The sequence below is a fragment of the Parambassis ranga genome, chromosome 10 (genome assembly GCF_900634625.1).
Source record: "Parambassis ranga chromosome 10, fParRan2.1, whole genome shotgun sequence".
NCBI lineage: Eukaryota > Metazoa > Chordata > Actinopteri > Ambassidae > Parambassis > Parambassis ranga.
The window spans coordinates 19,539,727-19,557,327 of NC_041031.1; the positions used below are offsets into that span (position 1 = coordinate 19,539,727).

Below are 17,601 nucleotides of genomic sequence, written 5' to 3' on the forward strand. Positions count from 1 at the left end.
AGCTAGCTTAACCTGTTGAGTTAACACCAAGTGCTTAAAGTTAATACGACTGCTGATTAGCTTTGTGTAGTATGTGCCAACTTCATTCAGGTGGCACAGGGGTTTCATGTGGTTATAGTGGCAAAACTTGAAGGACAATTTACAATTTTTGCTCCAATGTAAAATGTGTTTATAGTTATTATTCTGCTTATAATCTATAATATAAAGACAAAGCTGCTTTTATATACAGATCTTTGAGATTTTTGTGAGGTTGATTTTTTTTTTTTTAACCTGGAGTCGGTATCATGTTTAAAACAGCGAGCTCTTCTGTTCTGCCACTGACGCCTTTCGCTATCATCACATGCTGTGTCTTTGCAAAATAGGCACTGAGACCTCAGCGATTGGCCCAGTCAGAGATAGCGAGACGACGTCGCTCGTCACTGTGTGACCTTGTTGTAGCCCACAAAGCCTCCACCTGCTCTCTCACACAGGCTAATGGATAAAAATACCCAGCAGATCCCACACTCTCTGTCAATAGAGATTCAAGGACAGCTGCCGGCCACCCTGTTAACACAGGGGAATGTACAAACAAAGGCCAGGGAATACACACATGCAACACACACGCAGACATTAACACAAACGAAGATGGACTGTGTCACCCATCGGAGCATCGTACTGCTGCCCTGAGGTGTATGATGAATGTTGTGCACATTTTGGAATAAACTGCCAGCGCTGCTGTTTTGTCTGCTTCAGGGAGGCGGTCCTCCTCAGTCCCACTTGGCACACTGACACAGACATGCTGCAGCGTTTGTGCTGAGCAGACAATATAATGCAATATATTGCCATTAGCAGATACTGCACTGTAGGCAACATGACCCTCCAACCTTCAACACTGGCTGTCTGACCACCAGTGGTCTGTTTACTTACTTACGCTGCTACAAGCTGTTTATCTCCTCATACAGCAGCTCCGTCCAACTCATTATTCAGTCTCTGATGCAGACCTGCTCTTTATCTGATGACCAGACATTGACAGGTTTGACATTTCACTTTATGCAAAGCCTTGTTAACGTCCAATGTGGGAACATTTGGTAAAGGCACAGAAGAATTTACAGCCTTTGTGCACGTTTTTAATTGAAATGACATTTTAACTAATGAAGCCAGGAAAGACCTGAACAACATCCTTGGATTGTGTTGGAATAACAGTCGTCTTAAAAATAAAAAACTCTGTTTGTAGGAGTATTTTCTCACGCATCACCTGAGCGAACACAGGTTGTTAATGTTTGACAATATGTTATATCTGTCTTTTTATAAAATGTGGCGCACATTTTCCAAGGCACAGGCTTCAGTCTGCCCCACTGGGTTTCAAACAGCATTTTCTACTTTTGAGTTTCTTTATGAGGTCATCTGTTTCAGGCACAGTATACTCACAAAGCATTTCAGTCTCTCTTCTTGAGTCATATTATAGGCATGCAAAGCTACATTACTGGTTAGCTGCAACCCCTGTGTTTCGTTAGGGCACCAGATTCATGGCACAAATAGTTGACCCAGATGGCTCCTCCATTTGGTATGCATATATACTGCCTTCTATAGCTTTGTGGGCAGCAGGGGGTGGGAGGTATGGCCGAGTTGGCCTCTTTCCACCTAGTGTGTGTGTGTGTGTGTGTGTGTCTATATGTTGGTTAGTGTGGTGTAGACACTGAGACATCTTGCCAGTGTCATCTGAAGAATGCAAGCCTCACCCTGGCCTGACACACGAGATGGCCCCTGTGCTGTCACAGTAACAGGATCCAGGAATAGTGATGCTTCCCTGAATGAGGGGTCGTTGGCACAGAAAAGCAAACCTGCAAGAGGTCATAACTTCAAAGGAATGGTATGGACATCGTTACACGGTGTTCAGGTGCACAAATATTTTCTAAGAACAGGAAAATGCATATAATTACATTCCAATGTGCCTCGTTTTCTGCCTGCCATGGGAGGACTATAGAAAGTGCAATGTCCAGTTTCATAGTTGAGACATTAATTAACAATAGATTTCCTCCATGACAGTCCCTGTGTGCAGCACTAATGAGCTGTGTTTGCATACTGCATTCGAGTTGTTTGATTTCCTACCTTGAAGCGGCCACGGTTAAGTTCAGAGGGTGAAGGTATGGAGTGAGAAGCTCACCCCGCAGTGACAAATGAGCAATTGTTATAAAACTAGGTCGTCCTTGCTCCCAAGTCGTAGGGGATTAATTTGTGCTTTTCACAGCTATTTTTTGAAACAGAACGACAACAAATCCTCCCAGCACAAAGTGCTACAATTAGAACGGCCATTCCTTCTTTGACTGCCAGGGATCAAGGTTGTAAGCATCTTAGACAGGGATGCTGTAATGAGCTGGTAGAAAGATGCAGCTTGAGTTTTTGAATTCAGTCTTTTATTTATAAAAAGAAATGACAACCCCTCACTATTGTAGTTTAAAAATTAAGTTAAAATTTTCTGCACTTTTTCAGAGCTTTTCTCTTCTTGTCATCTTTTCCATTGAGTTAGAGACAAGGAAGACTCAAAACTAATCAAAGTGGTATGATGATGAAAAGTCAGTCGTTCTGCTCCTGCTGTTTTTCAGGTTTCAGCTCCTCCGACCGCCACCCTGACACAGAAGGAATGATCGCAATTTACCAAATTTCACAGTTTGCCAGTGAGATGTTACTCGCTGTGAAAATTCATTCAGACAACGTCTTTACAAGATGCCTGGCAGTGCTGACAGAAGTGCATATGCCTCTCAGTAGGCGGCCACCCTGGTCTCTCTTTCTCTCACACTGCCTCTCTCTGTTCCTCTACTTTGGTTTGATAAGAATAGCTGTAGAGTTGGCAGACAGACTCCCTGCCTTTACTTGTGCAATAGCAGTATCATGCCTGGTGATATTTCTCACTATTGTTAGGCTTTTGCAGACAAACCAAAATTATAAATGCAGCAAAAAAAAGACAAATAGCGGTTGTGTTGTTGTGGGGAAAATGTGCCAGAGGAATCAAAAATGATAAGAGTTAAACTGTTAGATCCAGAAATACCTGCTGTTAAAGTAGCAACGTGCACCATAAGTTTATGACAACTGAACACGGGACCTCACAGGTTAGGACGCTAATCAGGCCACAGAAAAGCCCCAGATTAAACACCTTAAAAAACTTGATGTTATGCTGCTTAGCCAGACAAAAACAAACATGATTGAAGTAGGATTTGCTAGACCATTATGTGCATTTGTAAGAGGCTGGCTTGTGAGCACTTGTGCAGACAGCTGGAGACGTTAATGTTGTCGGCAAAGGAGACACGATCATTGATTTACTCTGCTGGGTGACTCAGTGAGGCCAGCGCATCACTAAACCAGCCAACGTGTGGGTTTTATGGCTTTGCAACATTTAATTGGGCATTCCCTACAGGATATAAAAACATAACATAACTACCTGCAGTTTGCTGCCCCTAGTCCCTTGACACTCATTAGCTGGTCTATCTTTTTATTGTACAAGTTACAGCACTATAAGTAGCCTACACAGTGTGAAATCTTGAATCATTTGTCTGCAGTTTCAGGCCACATTTGATTGAAGATACAATATGTTGGCTGTAAAATTTAAAAATAGCTTTTTTTATGGTTTGAACAACATGTCGAAAACTGGTATCTGAGCATCCTTATTGATACTGGGGTCATCAGAAACGTCCTTCACCTCCTTACCTGGATCCCCCTTTTTTTATCTCTCATACAGTGTCCCATTGTTTGTGAAATGTGCTTTTCTTTGATGTTTGTCTGCAGTGGGTGATAGATGAATGCAGAGGCCTGCTATCTGCTCTCAGCCAGAGCCAAATGAATAAGTGGATTGACCATTTGTACTTCAGTGAAAGAGCCCGACCAGAGGAAAAGCTCCCTATCTGTCAAACAGACACTATGGTGTTGAGCGATAAGAAAAGCAGCGGCCTTCTCAAAACCACAGTTTAAGGTTGACCGAGAGCTGTAGAATTAATCAGAATGAATCACAGTACAGACGGCTGCAGAGTTACATTTAAAAATGAGTCTTTAAAAGGTTGTTGGATAGATCTATTAGTCAATCAGCACACACTTTTAAAAAGCAATCGACTAGGCTTATGTTAAGTGAATGGACATAAAGAGGATATTTTTGTTCCTACTAAATAATTTGAGTTTATTTTTTTTAATCATTCTCTGGTATGCTCTGGCACCACAGCTTTTCTAGTCTCAATGACATCCCTTTTCCACTATGAGGTGTTTCAGGTTTCAGTGCAGAAACTTCTCACAAAACAAACAATGCTTTAATCTGTTTATGTCACTGATATGTCTCTGCAGTGGTATCTTTTCACTGTATTTGTTTTCTCTGCAGCCTTAGGTTGTGTGAATTCTGCTAAATCGAAATGTACACAATGCAGGAAAAACACCACAACTTCCTTGACCTCGCATTGCCCATTGAATGCTTTGCCACTTAACAGGCTGGCTGCAGGCCCGACACTGCACCCTCTCCCTCTGGGGCCTAACATAAGGGGTGGAAAAATGGAGGGTGCTTGGTCACTGTGTGTGTGTGTGTGTGTGTGTGTGTGTGTGTGTGTGTGTGTGTGTGTGTGTGTGTTCTCAGGCCTCACAAAGGGAAGACAAGGCCTGCTATTGTTTAATTTGTATCCTTGAGAGGAAATGCCTTCACTTGTCTGACTGCATTGCACTGCTACCATCTGTCTTACAAACAGAGGTGTAAAATGACGACATGTTGCATGGGGAAGTTTACACAGTGGCTTGACTGGCAGTATGCGACCGCTATGTGCCAGCAGGTTGGAAGTAACCCCCAAAGGTTTTATCAACAACAGCATCTTGGTATGTTTTTCCTCTTGTGGGGGCCACCTGTGTTCCTGGAAGGATTAGATTGTAAAAGGAAGGGGGAGGGATTAACTAGTGCTAGCCTGGGAGTTTTGAGCTGCCAGCAGTTTAAAAAAAAAAACTGGACTAGCTTTGTCTTTATTCAACACACACACAATGAGCAGAATTTTGGCTGGTTGCTGCATTCATCAGCATGTCCTACTTTCTGCTACCCACCACTCTTTTCCTTCCTGCCTCTGTTTTATAGGACATTGTTGATCCTGCTCTTAAAAGCAAAAGATTTGAGTGAACATAAAGCCAGCATCACCTAAGTGATGTTAAAAGCATAGACCAAACACCCTAAGTTTTTGATCCTGGCTCTAAGATGCACAAGCATAAAAATCAGTTTTTATAATAACTGAAGTCTGTGCAGGGTCTTTTGTTTTTAAATGCAAAATAAAGCAAATGAATCCAAATAAAAAGCACGGAAGCCCCCTTTTAAAAACATGATGCTTGTGTTGGATTTAATGTTTCCTTTCTCCATGTACTTCGAGGTGTTATTGTTTAATTCTGTGTAACATGAGAAAGAAAATCACACCGGAAAATGTAAGGCCCAGGGAGTGGAAAAGATGGGGTCCTTTACATTCTTTCCATACAGTCAATCTGAAATATTTGAGACTCAAGCCACAATTGATGGTTCTGCATATTTCTCCCTGTGAGACTGCATTTCAGTGGACTGTTTTTATTCACTGTGATGTCACTGCGGACAGGGAGGGAAAAGCCCACAATGCTGCCACCTACTGGTGACTTTCTGTTTGGAAAATAGAGCACTGTACTTCTTTTTAACCTAAAAAATAATAAGTCTTTGTTACAGGTTGTTTTTTTTTTAAACATTTTTTTCCCACTTCTAGAATCACATAAATGAATACATTTGTTTTCTCCACTCATATTAAGTACATAATAATAAGTGCATAAGATTCAGTTTACAGATGTACAGTAATAATGTTGCACTTACATAGTTTGTGCTTTTGACCTCAGGTCCACAGCATCTGTCATTACCACATGATCTGTCACCTTATTTTGCAACTTAACACCCAGCTGAGGTACATTTTTGTGTAAAGCTAAAGATATAGTATAAATTATTTTAATGACTCTGTGAGTACTTTTCTTAGTAGTGCTTTCAGGTATAATTTTGCAGAGGGGTTTGTGAAAGAGGAGTTGGAGTTCACAAAGTTGCATATATGCACACAGAACCCACTAATTTTCAGACTAATGTTAAATATGTGTACTTGGCCTTAATTGTTGTTCATTTCGATTTGAATGTTGTCAATTAATGTCTCTAAAAAGGGGATCCGAGCTATAGTTCCCTTATTATCCAGTAGGTGGCAGTAGGTGTCTGAACATGGCCTCTGTTGTCTGTTGTCGCTCCTGTTTTCTGACCACAGACACTTAAGCCCTGAGGACAATGGAAGATTCCTTCTGAGGTTGTTTTGAATGTGCCAGCACCCAGTTGTGAAGCTTTATACCACAGTCTGAATATTAATAATTTAAGACCTACACTATTTCTGACTATTGATTTAATAGAAACCTTTGAAACTAACGTGTTGATGAAGATTCTCAGTCATCCAGGTCATAATACGTAGAGAAGTCCAGATGCCTTGCTTCGATCTTATCTTTGAAATTAACCTTTCACTTGAATACTGAGTAAACAGCAGAGCATCATGGGTGTTTTTCTCTCTGCTAGATGCTGGTTTGTTTTATTTTTTTGGTCATGTGAAGAAGTTTTTTTTGTCAAACTTCCCCTGTTAGTTGTCATGTGGGTATTTTTTAATCAAAACTGCTTGCATTATGCAAAATCAAAACTTAGGAATAGTTTTCTGTATTTTTCACAAATACTCCATACAAAGGGCCATAAAACTGCGGGTCTTCTGACACCTCCTCTTCTCCACTGACACAAACATTCATCCTTTGTGGTCAATGTTTCATAAAAATTTAAATAAGCTCATGATTGTTGCGCTCAGAAACATAACCCAAAGACAGGGTGTCCATTCTGTGTGGTGTTTTTTTTTTTTTTTTTTTTAAATGTGTGTAGTTGTGTGCTCGACGGGGTCCTAACACAAGCCTCTCTGTTGTCCCTCCACTCTGCTGTCGCCACATCTACCTCCAGTCGCCGTCGACAAAGGCTTCCCAGTAGCTTCGACCGGCGTTGCACCACAAACACACAAACACACAGTCAGTGCCCCAGTGTGCACCAGTAGACAGCGGAGTGGCTGTGCGGGCTGCCAGCTCCCAGAGAGGGCCACTTTGTTTCACCTCTGACTTGGATTCAGGCCAGACAATCTGAGAGTCACTCACTGGGTCACTTGATGAAGTAATTGAATGGGGAGTTTATGGTTGTGCAGTGGAGCTCCTTTATTTCGTCTATTTCAATGTTCAATCTTCTGTTGTGTGAAGAGCAGTTTGTCCACTGCCCCATGAATGAGCAGCATTTTAAGTTCCTGATAGGAATACATATTTGTAACTTAACTACGTCATTCGTTTATTCGACTCACAGAATGAGACTGTGATAATCAGCTAAAGAGATTTAAAATAGTGTTTCCCTTCATCGCCTGGCTGATCAATAGACTTAACGTTTCTGCTCTAATTAAAACCCAGTAACTGAATGCCTCCTTTTGACCTTTGTCATCTGTGTCTGACAACACCTCTGCTCTTCCTCAGGACCTGGAGATCGTCTACTCTTATCTCCATGGGATGGAGGCCTTGTCCAACCTGCGGGAGCATCAGCTGAGGTGAGTGTCTGCACACATTCCCTGGGTGCTGAATTAACATAACTTAGAGCCTGATATTCTAATGATGTGAATTTCAAATGCAAATTAAAACACAGGGGCAACACCTCAGTGTGAGTGTGTTCTATAACTGTTCCAGTCAGAAGTGGAAAATTAACACCGCGCCGTCGGCTAAACACGGATGAATTTCATCTGGTTTTCTAATCTAGCAGCGACTCTGCCCCCTAACCACCCGCTGGCTGGAAGTATTTATTCTGAAAAAGTCAAAAGAAATCTAAATACAGAGCTCACTGAGAGTGATATAAAAGGACATTTTCATGTTTTGTGGAACACCTAAAACCAAAGTTTCAGGTGCAAATAATGTCTTCAGATCAATAAAAAAAGAAAGAAAGGAAGATACTTCCCTGCAGTATGTACTGAAGCATGTGTAAGTTGCAGCAGCTGCAGCTGACCATGGACACAGAAAGCATGAATTGGCCTTTACACAGCAACCAGCCAGGTGTGCAGAGGTGTAACAGTAAGCAAGATATCTTTTTTTAAATGCCATCCTAGTATGCTGAGCCTTAACATAATTGTGCAAACAAACAAATTCACAATTGCAAAAGGATGTTTTCATCCTACAAATCTGTTAGGCACATGTGTTATATCATTGGTAACTGATTGATTGTGTAAAAATGTAAAGTGATGAGAACCCTCGTTCTGCTCTTCATACATGACTTTGTGTTTTGTTGCTCTGTCACCACATTAGCCTTCTGTTTTTTTCCGCCTGACATAGACTTTCCAAACACTGCATGTCAAAAGTCTGTTCCCAGCATGCCTTGTGTGCATACATGTGGATTATACTGGCGAGGGAACAATGTAGCAGTACATGACCCACGAGCTGGAACATTCCTCTGTGTGACCCCTCAGAGGCCTCCCACCCATCAGCAACCCTGCTCCCTCCTCCCTGTTTGGATCCTGAGGAATGTCCCCGTGGTCCCACAGACCAAGCCGCCACTCCTGCCAACTTCAGTTCCACAAACCTTTCTCTTAGAAAAAAAAAAAAAAAGCTCCCAGCCAGCTAGAAATCCCACTAACTATGGGATTATGTTATAGTTTTTTTTTCTATGAATTTCTGTCTGGGAGGGATGTGTTGTTTTTCTTCTGGGGTTCTTGTTTTTTTTTTGTTTGGATTGTTTTTTGTTTTTGTCCTTGTGCTAAAGGGCTACAACATGCCGTCCGCTCCCAGCTATTTTTGAAGTCTTCTGTGTTCCGATCATTCACTGTTTACTACGGTTTCCTGCCCGTTAAGTCGAGGTTCACTTGTCCTTTTTAAAGGCTTCTGAGAAAAGTCTGAGGTGCATAACTTTTTCACAGTTTGACCCCTAGATCTAAGACTTATCACTTACCCTTGTGAGTATAAAAATAACCCATTATACCAAAAAAGTTGAAAAATGATAATACTATCAGTTTAGTTCACAATTTAAACTCAATTTCAATTTACTGCTTAGCAGTCCAACACAATTACAACATGGCTTCAAAAGCACAACTAACCTTTGGTGGGATGATCAATTTTCCTGCAGACTAAGGTACAACTTTTGTACACAATCTAAACAAATTCAGCATGGCAAGCTCCTGATTATGACTTAGAAAGAGAATTTTAATATACTTTTTAAATTTTAAAGGAGTGACGACGTGTGGAAGATCCAAAAAATACATTTCTTGTGATGTGCCATATTTGCATTTGAATAAACATATGGACATATGTGTTACAAAATGCTACACAATATAGCCAACACCTGCATTCTGTACCTCTTGTTTATCAACAGCATGTTCACAGCCTGTCAATAATGGTGGCCACATGTGACTCCAGGAGACTACAATATATTTCTTTTATTGTGTTCAGTATGTGAAGATGATTTGATTGGTCTGTATTGTTTACTGAGACTTTGTCCTTCCTCTGCCCTCTCCTTTCTGCAGAATAATGTGCGAGACGGTGCGTTATGAAAGACACGAGGCCAATGAAGTGCTGTACTAGTAAGTACCTCCATGTCTGGGTCCACTGTAAAATGCATTACATCACAACCACCACCATGAACACAGCCACCGGGACAATGTTTCATTTGTGTGTGTGATCACAACACATTCTGTCCTTTCAGCCTTTAACTCAGACTGAGTTATTGATGACCTGAAACATTCCTGCTGCACACAGCAGAACAACCTGGTGGAGTAAAAACAAATGTCTGTGAAGCACAGAAGCCCTTATGAACGACTGTTTGTGTGGGTTTCAGTGTCACACACAATTACTCAGAAGCACAACCAATGAAAAAAACAGCCTTTACACATGCAAATTTGATCCTGACTCAATAAGCATGACCTTCATTTAGCTTGTCACTGTATGTGCTCATACACTTCCTCCTTTGAGCTATGGTTTGTGGAGGCTTCATCTGATCTGAAAACAGCATTGACAGCTCATAAGTGTGTTTAGATCCCTTTTAAAAGGCTGCCACACATGCTCAGTGTTTGACTGTTGTCACATGTTGACGTCCTTCGCACACCCATGGTGAGAATTAAGACAGTTAATTAACTCTGTCAACGTCCCGAGGGGACAGAGAGGAGTGCATTGTCCCCTTTTCTACCTTCCGATGGTCCCCTGTGTGTGTGTAGATGTAAATGTGGATGCAGATGTGTGTGTTGGGAAGGGGGGGGTGGGGTTATGTGGAAGAGCCAACATCTCATTAGAAGCCCACTTGCCGTTGTGGGGGTTGATTAAACAATAGGAATGCAGATTAAGTGATGGTCACATCATAGACTCCAGTTTCAGCAGGATTAGCTCAGAACCCCTACATCAGTTACCCAAAAACACATACCAGCATATAACCTAGTCAAAACAAATCGACATTTTATTTAAACATAAAGCATTTCCCCTTGTAAAACATGTGTGGTGCAGATTAATACGTCAACACGTCAATTGGTTGCTTCTTTAAATTGGCATGGGTCTCTTGTTAAAACACATTCCCTTGACAATAAAATGCTCTAGCCTTCTTTACGCTGAAACATCCTGTGTATAGTAAATGTACAGAACACACGTTTTACCAGCTGATATTCGACAAATAAACCACCTCAGAAAGCAAAAGTGTTTGTTGTTTATAAGTCATAAAGCGAGCTGAAGTGAAAATCCAGCAGTCAATGAGAAGATGATGATGTTTAAAGGCAGTGATGATGGTCATCTCTCTGAAGAGACTGAATGCTTTCCTTGTGTTTAGTGTCTCAGTGTGGTCAGATGTCTTGACAGCAGTTTCACATGTAAAGAGCATTTTCAGATTACGCTGGTTTTATATACTTGGCTGATTTAGCCCTGAGCTAAAGCACAGAAACACAGCAGGCTATTTTCTTTGTGGTTTATTGGCTCATTTCATTTCCCACAAGTGTATACGCTATACGTGACATTGTTCCTGGTTGCAGCACAGCTGTTTGTTTGCACCATGTATGTGTGTATGTGTTAACCTATAAAAATCAAGTCAAGACTATCACCGACAGGAGCTGGAAATGAAACGGTGGAGGATCAGTTCCTTCCTCTGCAGGATCTTAATCAGCCTGCTCTTTAGAAAACACACGCTTTTAACAGCCTATCTTTATGCCCTCATCTGTTTATAGCATTGGCAATAATATGCTTCGGAATGAGGACTCTAAAAGTCAATGGGGGAATTAAATTGTGATCGTGTCTCTAAGTTGTGTGCTTTGTATATTGAGATGAAAACGGCTTGTAGTGCAGCCCATTAAAAAAAATTACTAAAGCCTGAGGATGTGTCTTTAAAGACAAACTAAAACATCCATTCCTCCCAGCCTAGCAGCTGGGATTACTGATTTAAACAGTTACTAGTATAGTTTCCTATTGATTTTCTGTTAATTGATTAATAGATTTGTTTTTTTATTGGAGACTGGTGACGTTCTCTTTTTTTGGGCAGCTGCATGACCTTTTTCTCTTGACCTAAGGTTTGACATAGAACTCGGTCAGTAATTATAATTATTATGCCGGCAGTTACTTAATGATGCTGGATAAAATTCACTAGTGACCCATAATATGCCGACTCTGTGAGGCTGTCCATCGCTGTTGGCAAACCTGGAGTAATGATAGGAGGATAAGGGATAATAGTTATAAAAGCACTCATATTGCCTGCCTGAGGCTCTAGATACACACACACACACACACACACACTCACTATCACATGAAAACTTCCCATTCTGCAAAAGGCTGAACCTCTCAGGATTTACCACCCAGAGATTATAGAGCTAAACCCTCTTGAGATGGAGGCTGACCTGGCACATTGGCTGGTTGGAGAGGGTTAGCACCTTCTGGTTGGCCTTTGACCTCCTCCATGTCAGCTCTTTTAATGCAACTCTTGACCTTTGACCCGCTGTGGTTTGTGTGGTCTACCTAAAACTGTGCAAGTTTGCAATTTTGTACCATTTTAGAGATCAGGGAGTTTCAAACTGATAATAAACAAGTTAAAATATGACATTAACATTGAAATCAGAAATAAGGCTTCACTAATCCATCAGCCACTATTCAAGGTGAACGTTTTCTATTTTGTAACAGGTTTTAATTCTAAAAACTGAGATGATGAAAAACTGTTAATTGGGGCTGCCTTGACCTTCTATGGAAACAGCACCTTAATGTACAGTATTAATTTGTCTTAGTTGTGTCAAGAACACTAAAAAATGTCAAATTATTTGCCAAACTGTGTGCCTGAAAAAGAAGATAAGATCTATGTTAATAAATTACGACAATGCTGAGGAAGAACAGTTTGCTGACCGATATTTTAACCCCTGGCTGAGGTTCAGTGGCTGCAGCTGTCGGAAAGTTGCCCCCGTCATACAGCTCCTGTTCCCCGTGTCAACACGAAGCTGCTTGCCTTTCGCCGACTGCATCGAACCAGAGAAACTCACTGCCACACTGAAAAACTCATCACATCACAATGACCAGTTTGCTTACATAATTATACATTCCAGCACCCACTGTATAGTACGTGTGGCACTGACAGGGAGACATTAGTCATTTGGTAGAGCTGCTTTTTATATTGGAAAAAATGACACTTCTCCAACGCAAGTTTCATTTTGTCTCAAATGGAAAAAAGATTTTGCCTTATGTGAAATACTTTTTTTTTTGTTTAGCCAGTAGACTCTCTGCCGTCTCACACCCACTCCCTGAAGCCTTTTTTTAGGGTTGTTTGTTGGACAGCGTGAATGCTCGTTTCATAATATTGTCGCCACACTTTTGTGGCAATGAGGCATTTCATGGTGAAAGCAACATAACAATAACAACTCAGAATGGCCATAGCTGCTTGTTTGGTCTGGGCCCCTAAATGCAGCATGTCAGTACACACAAACCTTAAGTGATGCTATATGTTACGAAAGCAACCATTATTTTGCATCATTTTAATTAAAAGACGTGTGAATGAATTCACCTCGTCACTGGTCTTTCTCATATTTTGGCCTGTTCAAATAGCACGGGTACATATTGTGTTTTCAGTTTCATAAATTTAGGAATTAGTAATGATACTTTTAAGTCATTTAAATCGATACTAAATGTGAATTTCTTTTTTTTTTACTCAGAATCCTAGGTCTCATAACAGAACACTATTAAATCCTGACAAGGAAAATGACAACATCTTGTTCATTTTAAAAATGTAGTAATTTTTCTAAGTACAAAATTGGATTCATTTCCACATTTTAAAAAGGAAATTTTCACTATTGAATGAAACGTTTTATAAGAATCAAACCTCATTTCATGAAAGGCGTCCTGCTCTAATCAGACCTCCCTCGTAAATGTGGCCCTGCCACCACCTCCATGGCACTCATATAACCCGATTCCCCACTGTTCAAGGCTTCCCTGTAGGGTGTTTGGTGGATGATGTTTAGCGTTTGACTATCTCCTCTAGTATGCGTGACCCAGTTCAGTCAAGCTGTCGTGGCACATAAGAGTCTTATTTCTCTCTTTTCTTTTTTTCTTTTTAAGTCTTGAATCTTTTCCTCCTCCTCAACTGTGTGAGGTGCTTTCCTTCGCTTGGTACATCTGCGTACCCACAATTAATAATTGATCATTTTCGTCGTGTTGTTCCCAAATGCAGAGAGAACCCATAGAAGCGTGGAACGAGTCTTCAGGGAGGCACTCGGAGCTCAAAGAGTGGGGATGCTTTTGGAAGGAGCGAGAGGGAGATTTTGGTCTGTGTCAGTAGGGTGTGCTGTCGACAGCCTCATTAGTTCTTCAAGGAAAAGTGTGGAGAGTAGAGGGAGGAGGTGGAAGGAGGGGAGAGACTTTGTTCTCGGTGATTTAAAAAAAAAAAAAAACTCAGTCAGCACAGTGATGGAGAGTGTGAATGTATCTCTCTGTGTGTGAGCAGGTGTATAATAAGAGCACCCATCCTTTACCATTCTGTAAGCAAAAACCAGTCCCACTTTGCTGATGTGTGACTGGTCATTGATTTTCTTTTCCCTTTCTCCATCTGGTTTCAATTAAAAAGTCTCACTTAGACTAGGCAAAAATGCTCCACGGTAATCACTCCCTGCACACTTATTAACACCAGAGCGCCGTCAGGTGCAAGGTTTGATATGAGCTGATGTTCTGTCTTCAGATAAGCTGAAGTTTGAAAGCATTAACAGGTAAATTAACAAGTGGAGAAACCTTCATTCAAGTATTTATAAGTTGCTGCTGTTTGGACAGATTTGGAAAATACACTTATCCACTGTCTTGTAGTAGAAATAAATGTGAAGGCAGCTGGTTACCTTAGTTTACCTCAAACAGTATGATCAATAGGAGGCTGTTTTTTCACTTTGGTTTGATTCCAGTTGAGAATAAACAAGATGTAACATGTTAATGAATAACATAGTAGATACTGTTGCCTTCCTGATTTCAGTAGAGCATTTTAAGCTAAACCTCTTGCTGCTGCAGTTTTAACTATATCTACTGCACATACATGTCAGTTATCTCATCTCTAAGAGGTAATGGGAATGATTCCTGTTATCTAACTCCCACATAATGTAACATGAGATTGTACCTGGGCTGATAGGCAGAGCAGGTCATCAGTGCAACCCCTAGAATTCTGTAGACAGCATCTTGCGCTGCTTCAGTGGTGGATGAGTGTGTGAATGGATAACTGCAAAACATTTTAGTCATAGTACCAATGTAAGTCAGAGAAATGTGTGCAGACCATTCATCCTTGATCATGCATATTTGACATTTTACCTTAAAAGATGCATGTTTTGTCTGTCAGTGTAGTCAGTTGCGGAAATGGAAGCAGGTTTTGGTTACTGGCATGCCTATTTTTGTCCAGCAATGCCGAAACTTCAGCGTTTATGTCAAGTTCCCAGCACCGGAGAAAGATGGTATCAGTGTTACATGTCATGTGGATACTTCCTGTACTTCATGTTTACTTCCTTTTTTACTGTCAGAGGTGACATATTTGATAGAAAAGGGCTTTCACAAATGTGAACATTTCAAGTTACTTGAATCACATCTGCAGTGTCTACAATAAAATCACGTTGGAGTTACTAACAGCAGCTCCCACTGTAAGTTGTGAAGGGAAGCAGCTTCTTCCGCCGTGATATTTGCACTGACCCTACACAGCAGTTGCACATGTTGCATTTGACCTTTTGAGCTCTTTGGACGGTTGCAAATAGATAAAATTAACATTAACATTTTTATTCATCTCCTTAGCATTTGTTTACATCCTCTGTGATTTAACACGCGCAGCCTCTTCGATAATCCTGCATGTACAGAGCATGCATGATTTAGCCTGGTGGGATTATCTCTCTGCAATCCTTGTGCTAACTGAGAAGGCCCAAGTATAAGCAAGATCAGAAAGGGAACCAAACTGATGGATTTTAAAGATCCTTTCAAAGATGCCAGCATGTTTTATAAACAGTGACAGTCCCGATTTAGTTTCTGAGAATTATATTTAGGGAGTTGTTTATCTGCAGGCAAATACTCATCTGGAGAATCTTTGATGTTCCTTATTAAGACTTATGATTCACAAGTAAAGACACAAAATTCTGAAAAAAAGACGTGTCTGCTGCAATTTAAAATACATTTGCCCAAGAAAGTGTCTGCGTTTGTTTACCAGTCATGTTGTAAGGACTTGACAGCCAGCTGCATCTTCCAGGGGTCAGTCTGAGTTTACTTTGTCTAAGATGCCCAATTTCCTTGTCTGTGTGTTTCAGCGGGGCCAAGGGTGTGGGCGGAGGAGAAATGAGTCCTCAGTTCATTCATAGTTCTCTCTCTCTTCCTCCAGCATTCTTATATCTCTTGCTTTCTCTCTGTGTTTTTGTAAGTCATTTGGCACAGTGAGCAGTCTTTAATTGCTGATCAGCACAAAAACAACAAATAGAGAAAATGGCTGAGCACATTTCTAGATTTTTAGATTCATTGCTTGGTCAATAAAAATGTGTTCAGTTCATTATTGTAGAGCACTAGTTATTCTTTTAACTGTTCACACCTGAGAAGCCTTAATAAGTGTCTATTCAGTATTTTAGCAGAAATATAGCTACAAAAATGTATTGATCAAATTGATATCCCTCCTCATTTCACTGTCTATAATACTTATGTTTTGGGCCCTTTCAGTCAAAATAAAACCATTTTCTTTTTGTCTCTTCCAGCCCTGACGACATTGGAAGCTGCTGGTACATCCTGTTGTCCGGCTCCGTTTTCATCAAAGAGTCCATGTTCCTGCCCAGAAGCAGGTAAGATCGTCAGCCATTTTGGATGTTCTTTGAAGGCTTGATTTTGGCCACAACATGCAAGCAGCGTCCTCACCTCCAGGCCCATTTAGAACATCAACAAAGGGTGATAATAAAAAGCTAATCCAGCACTGGTAAAAAGAAAAAAAGAACCAACTTTAATTTGTTTGCTCTCGAAAAAAAGTTTTCACTCTTATCTACTGGGTCTTATCCACAGGAGTAAACATGAGCGATTGCTTTTGCTTAAGATTTTATCAAGTTTCTGTTTATCAAGTTTCTTAGTAATTTTTTACCTCGCTGCCTTTTTGGTCACAAAATTAGATTACATGTATGCTGTCACTGAATAAAACCACAGCTGCCCACTGGTTTTGTAACTTATTTTTTATGGTTTTTTTTAACTACCGGTTGCCAAATAGTTGGCTTTTATACCAAAGAGTCCGGGACATGGCATCAACACAACTTTTTTGTAAGACTTTTCAAAATAAACAAAGCAGTTATAGCGTCTCCTTTTAAAAACATGGAACAACAGTTCATATATTGTTAATGTTTATCTTTTGCCTATACTTAATAAATAGGTGGACGCAATGTGTTAAGCAGAACATTATAATATCCTGCTTGTAATTTTACTTCTGCATTTAAACATTAGCATGAGTCATACCATCTTCTTCTTTTGAAGAGCCAGTAGCTCCTTTGATCGTGAAGTCAGTAACCTTAAAGTGAAATTGTTTTTGTTGTCACCGCTGTGACATGTTTATTAAAAAAAAAAACAAGCTTTGAAGTCGCTCTAAACACCTGATCATCAACTAATAATTTCATTTTCTCAATATGTTTCACAAACACAGAGAGAGGAGCGTCTCTCCTCCATGATAGATAACAATCTACGACACGTTCAGAAGATTTAAGATTCATGCTCCCCCTGCAGCCCTCGGTCGTCAGCTCACAGCAGTGATCACCACCTCTGAAGCCAAGACCCAAATGTTAAAAAGCTGCGATTTCACAAGTGGATCTGTTACATGAACCATCTCTGTGGGCGTCTTGAAAACAATGATCTTTTCATCCATTAGGCTTGCATAACACACCTACGGCCACTCAGAGCCGAGGCCGCCACTTTAGCCTGTGGAGCAGAACCGTTCCGGCGGTACAGGCAGGAGTCGACAGCGGTCATTCTCCGGGGTTCATATGAACGTGGGAGGCATTTAAAACCGAAGGCTTGATCGGAAATGTGCCAAAAAGCTGAACCCCTCTTGAATATAACCTTTTCAGTTTTGCCAAGGTTAAAGTGTGAGAGGGATGCCGG

General features: G+C 40.7%; 1 protein-coding gene across 8 annotated transcripts in view; it reads left to right on the forward strand.

Annotated features, from left to right (window-relative positions):
- Positions 1-17,601, forward strand: part of rapgef2b (Rap guanine nucleotide exchange factor 2b) — an 81,016-nt gene that overhangs the window by 14,956 nt on the left and 48,459 nt on the right. For all 8 annotated transcript variants that reach the window (XM_028415418.1, XM_028415419.1, XM_028415424.1 and 5 more), the window contains exons 2-4: positions 7,522-7,592; positions 9,549-9,605; positions 16,224-16,307. In XM_028415418.1, coding sequence (XP_028271219.1) covers positions 7,522-7,592; positions 9,549-9,605; positions 16,224-16,307 — 212 coding nt within the window. The remainder of the gene's footprint in view (positions 1-7,521; positions 7,593-9,548; positions 9,606-16,223; positions 16,308-17,601) is intronic.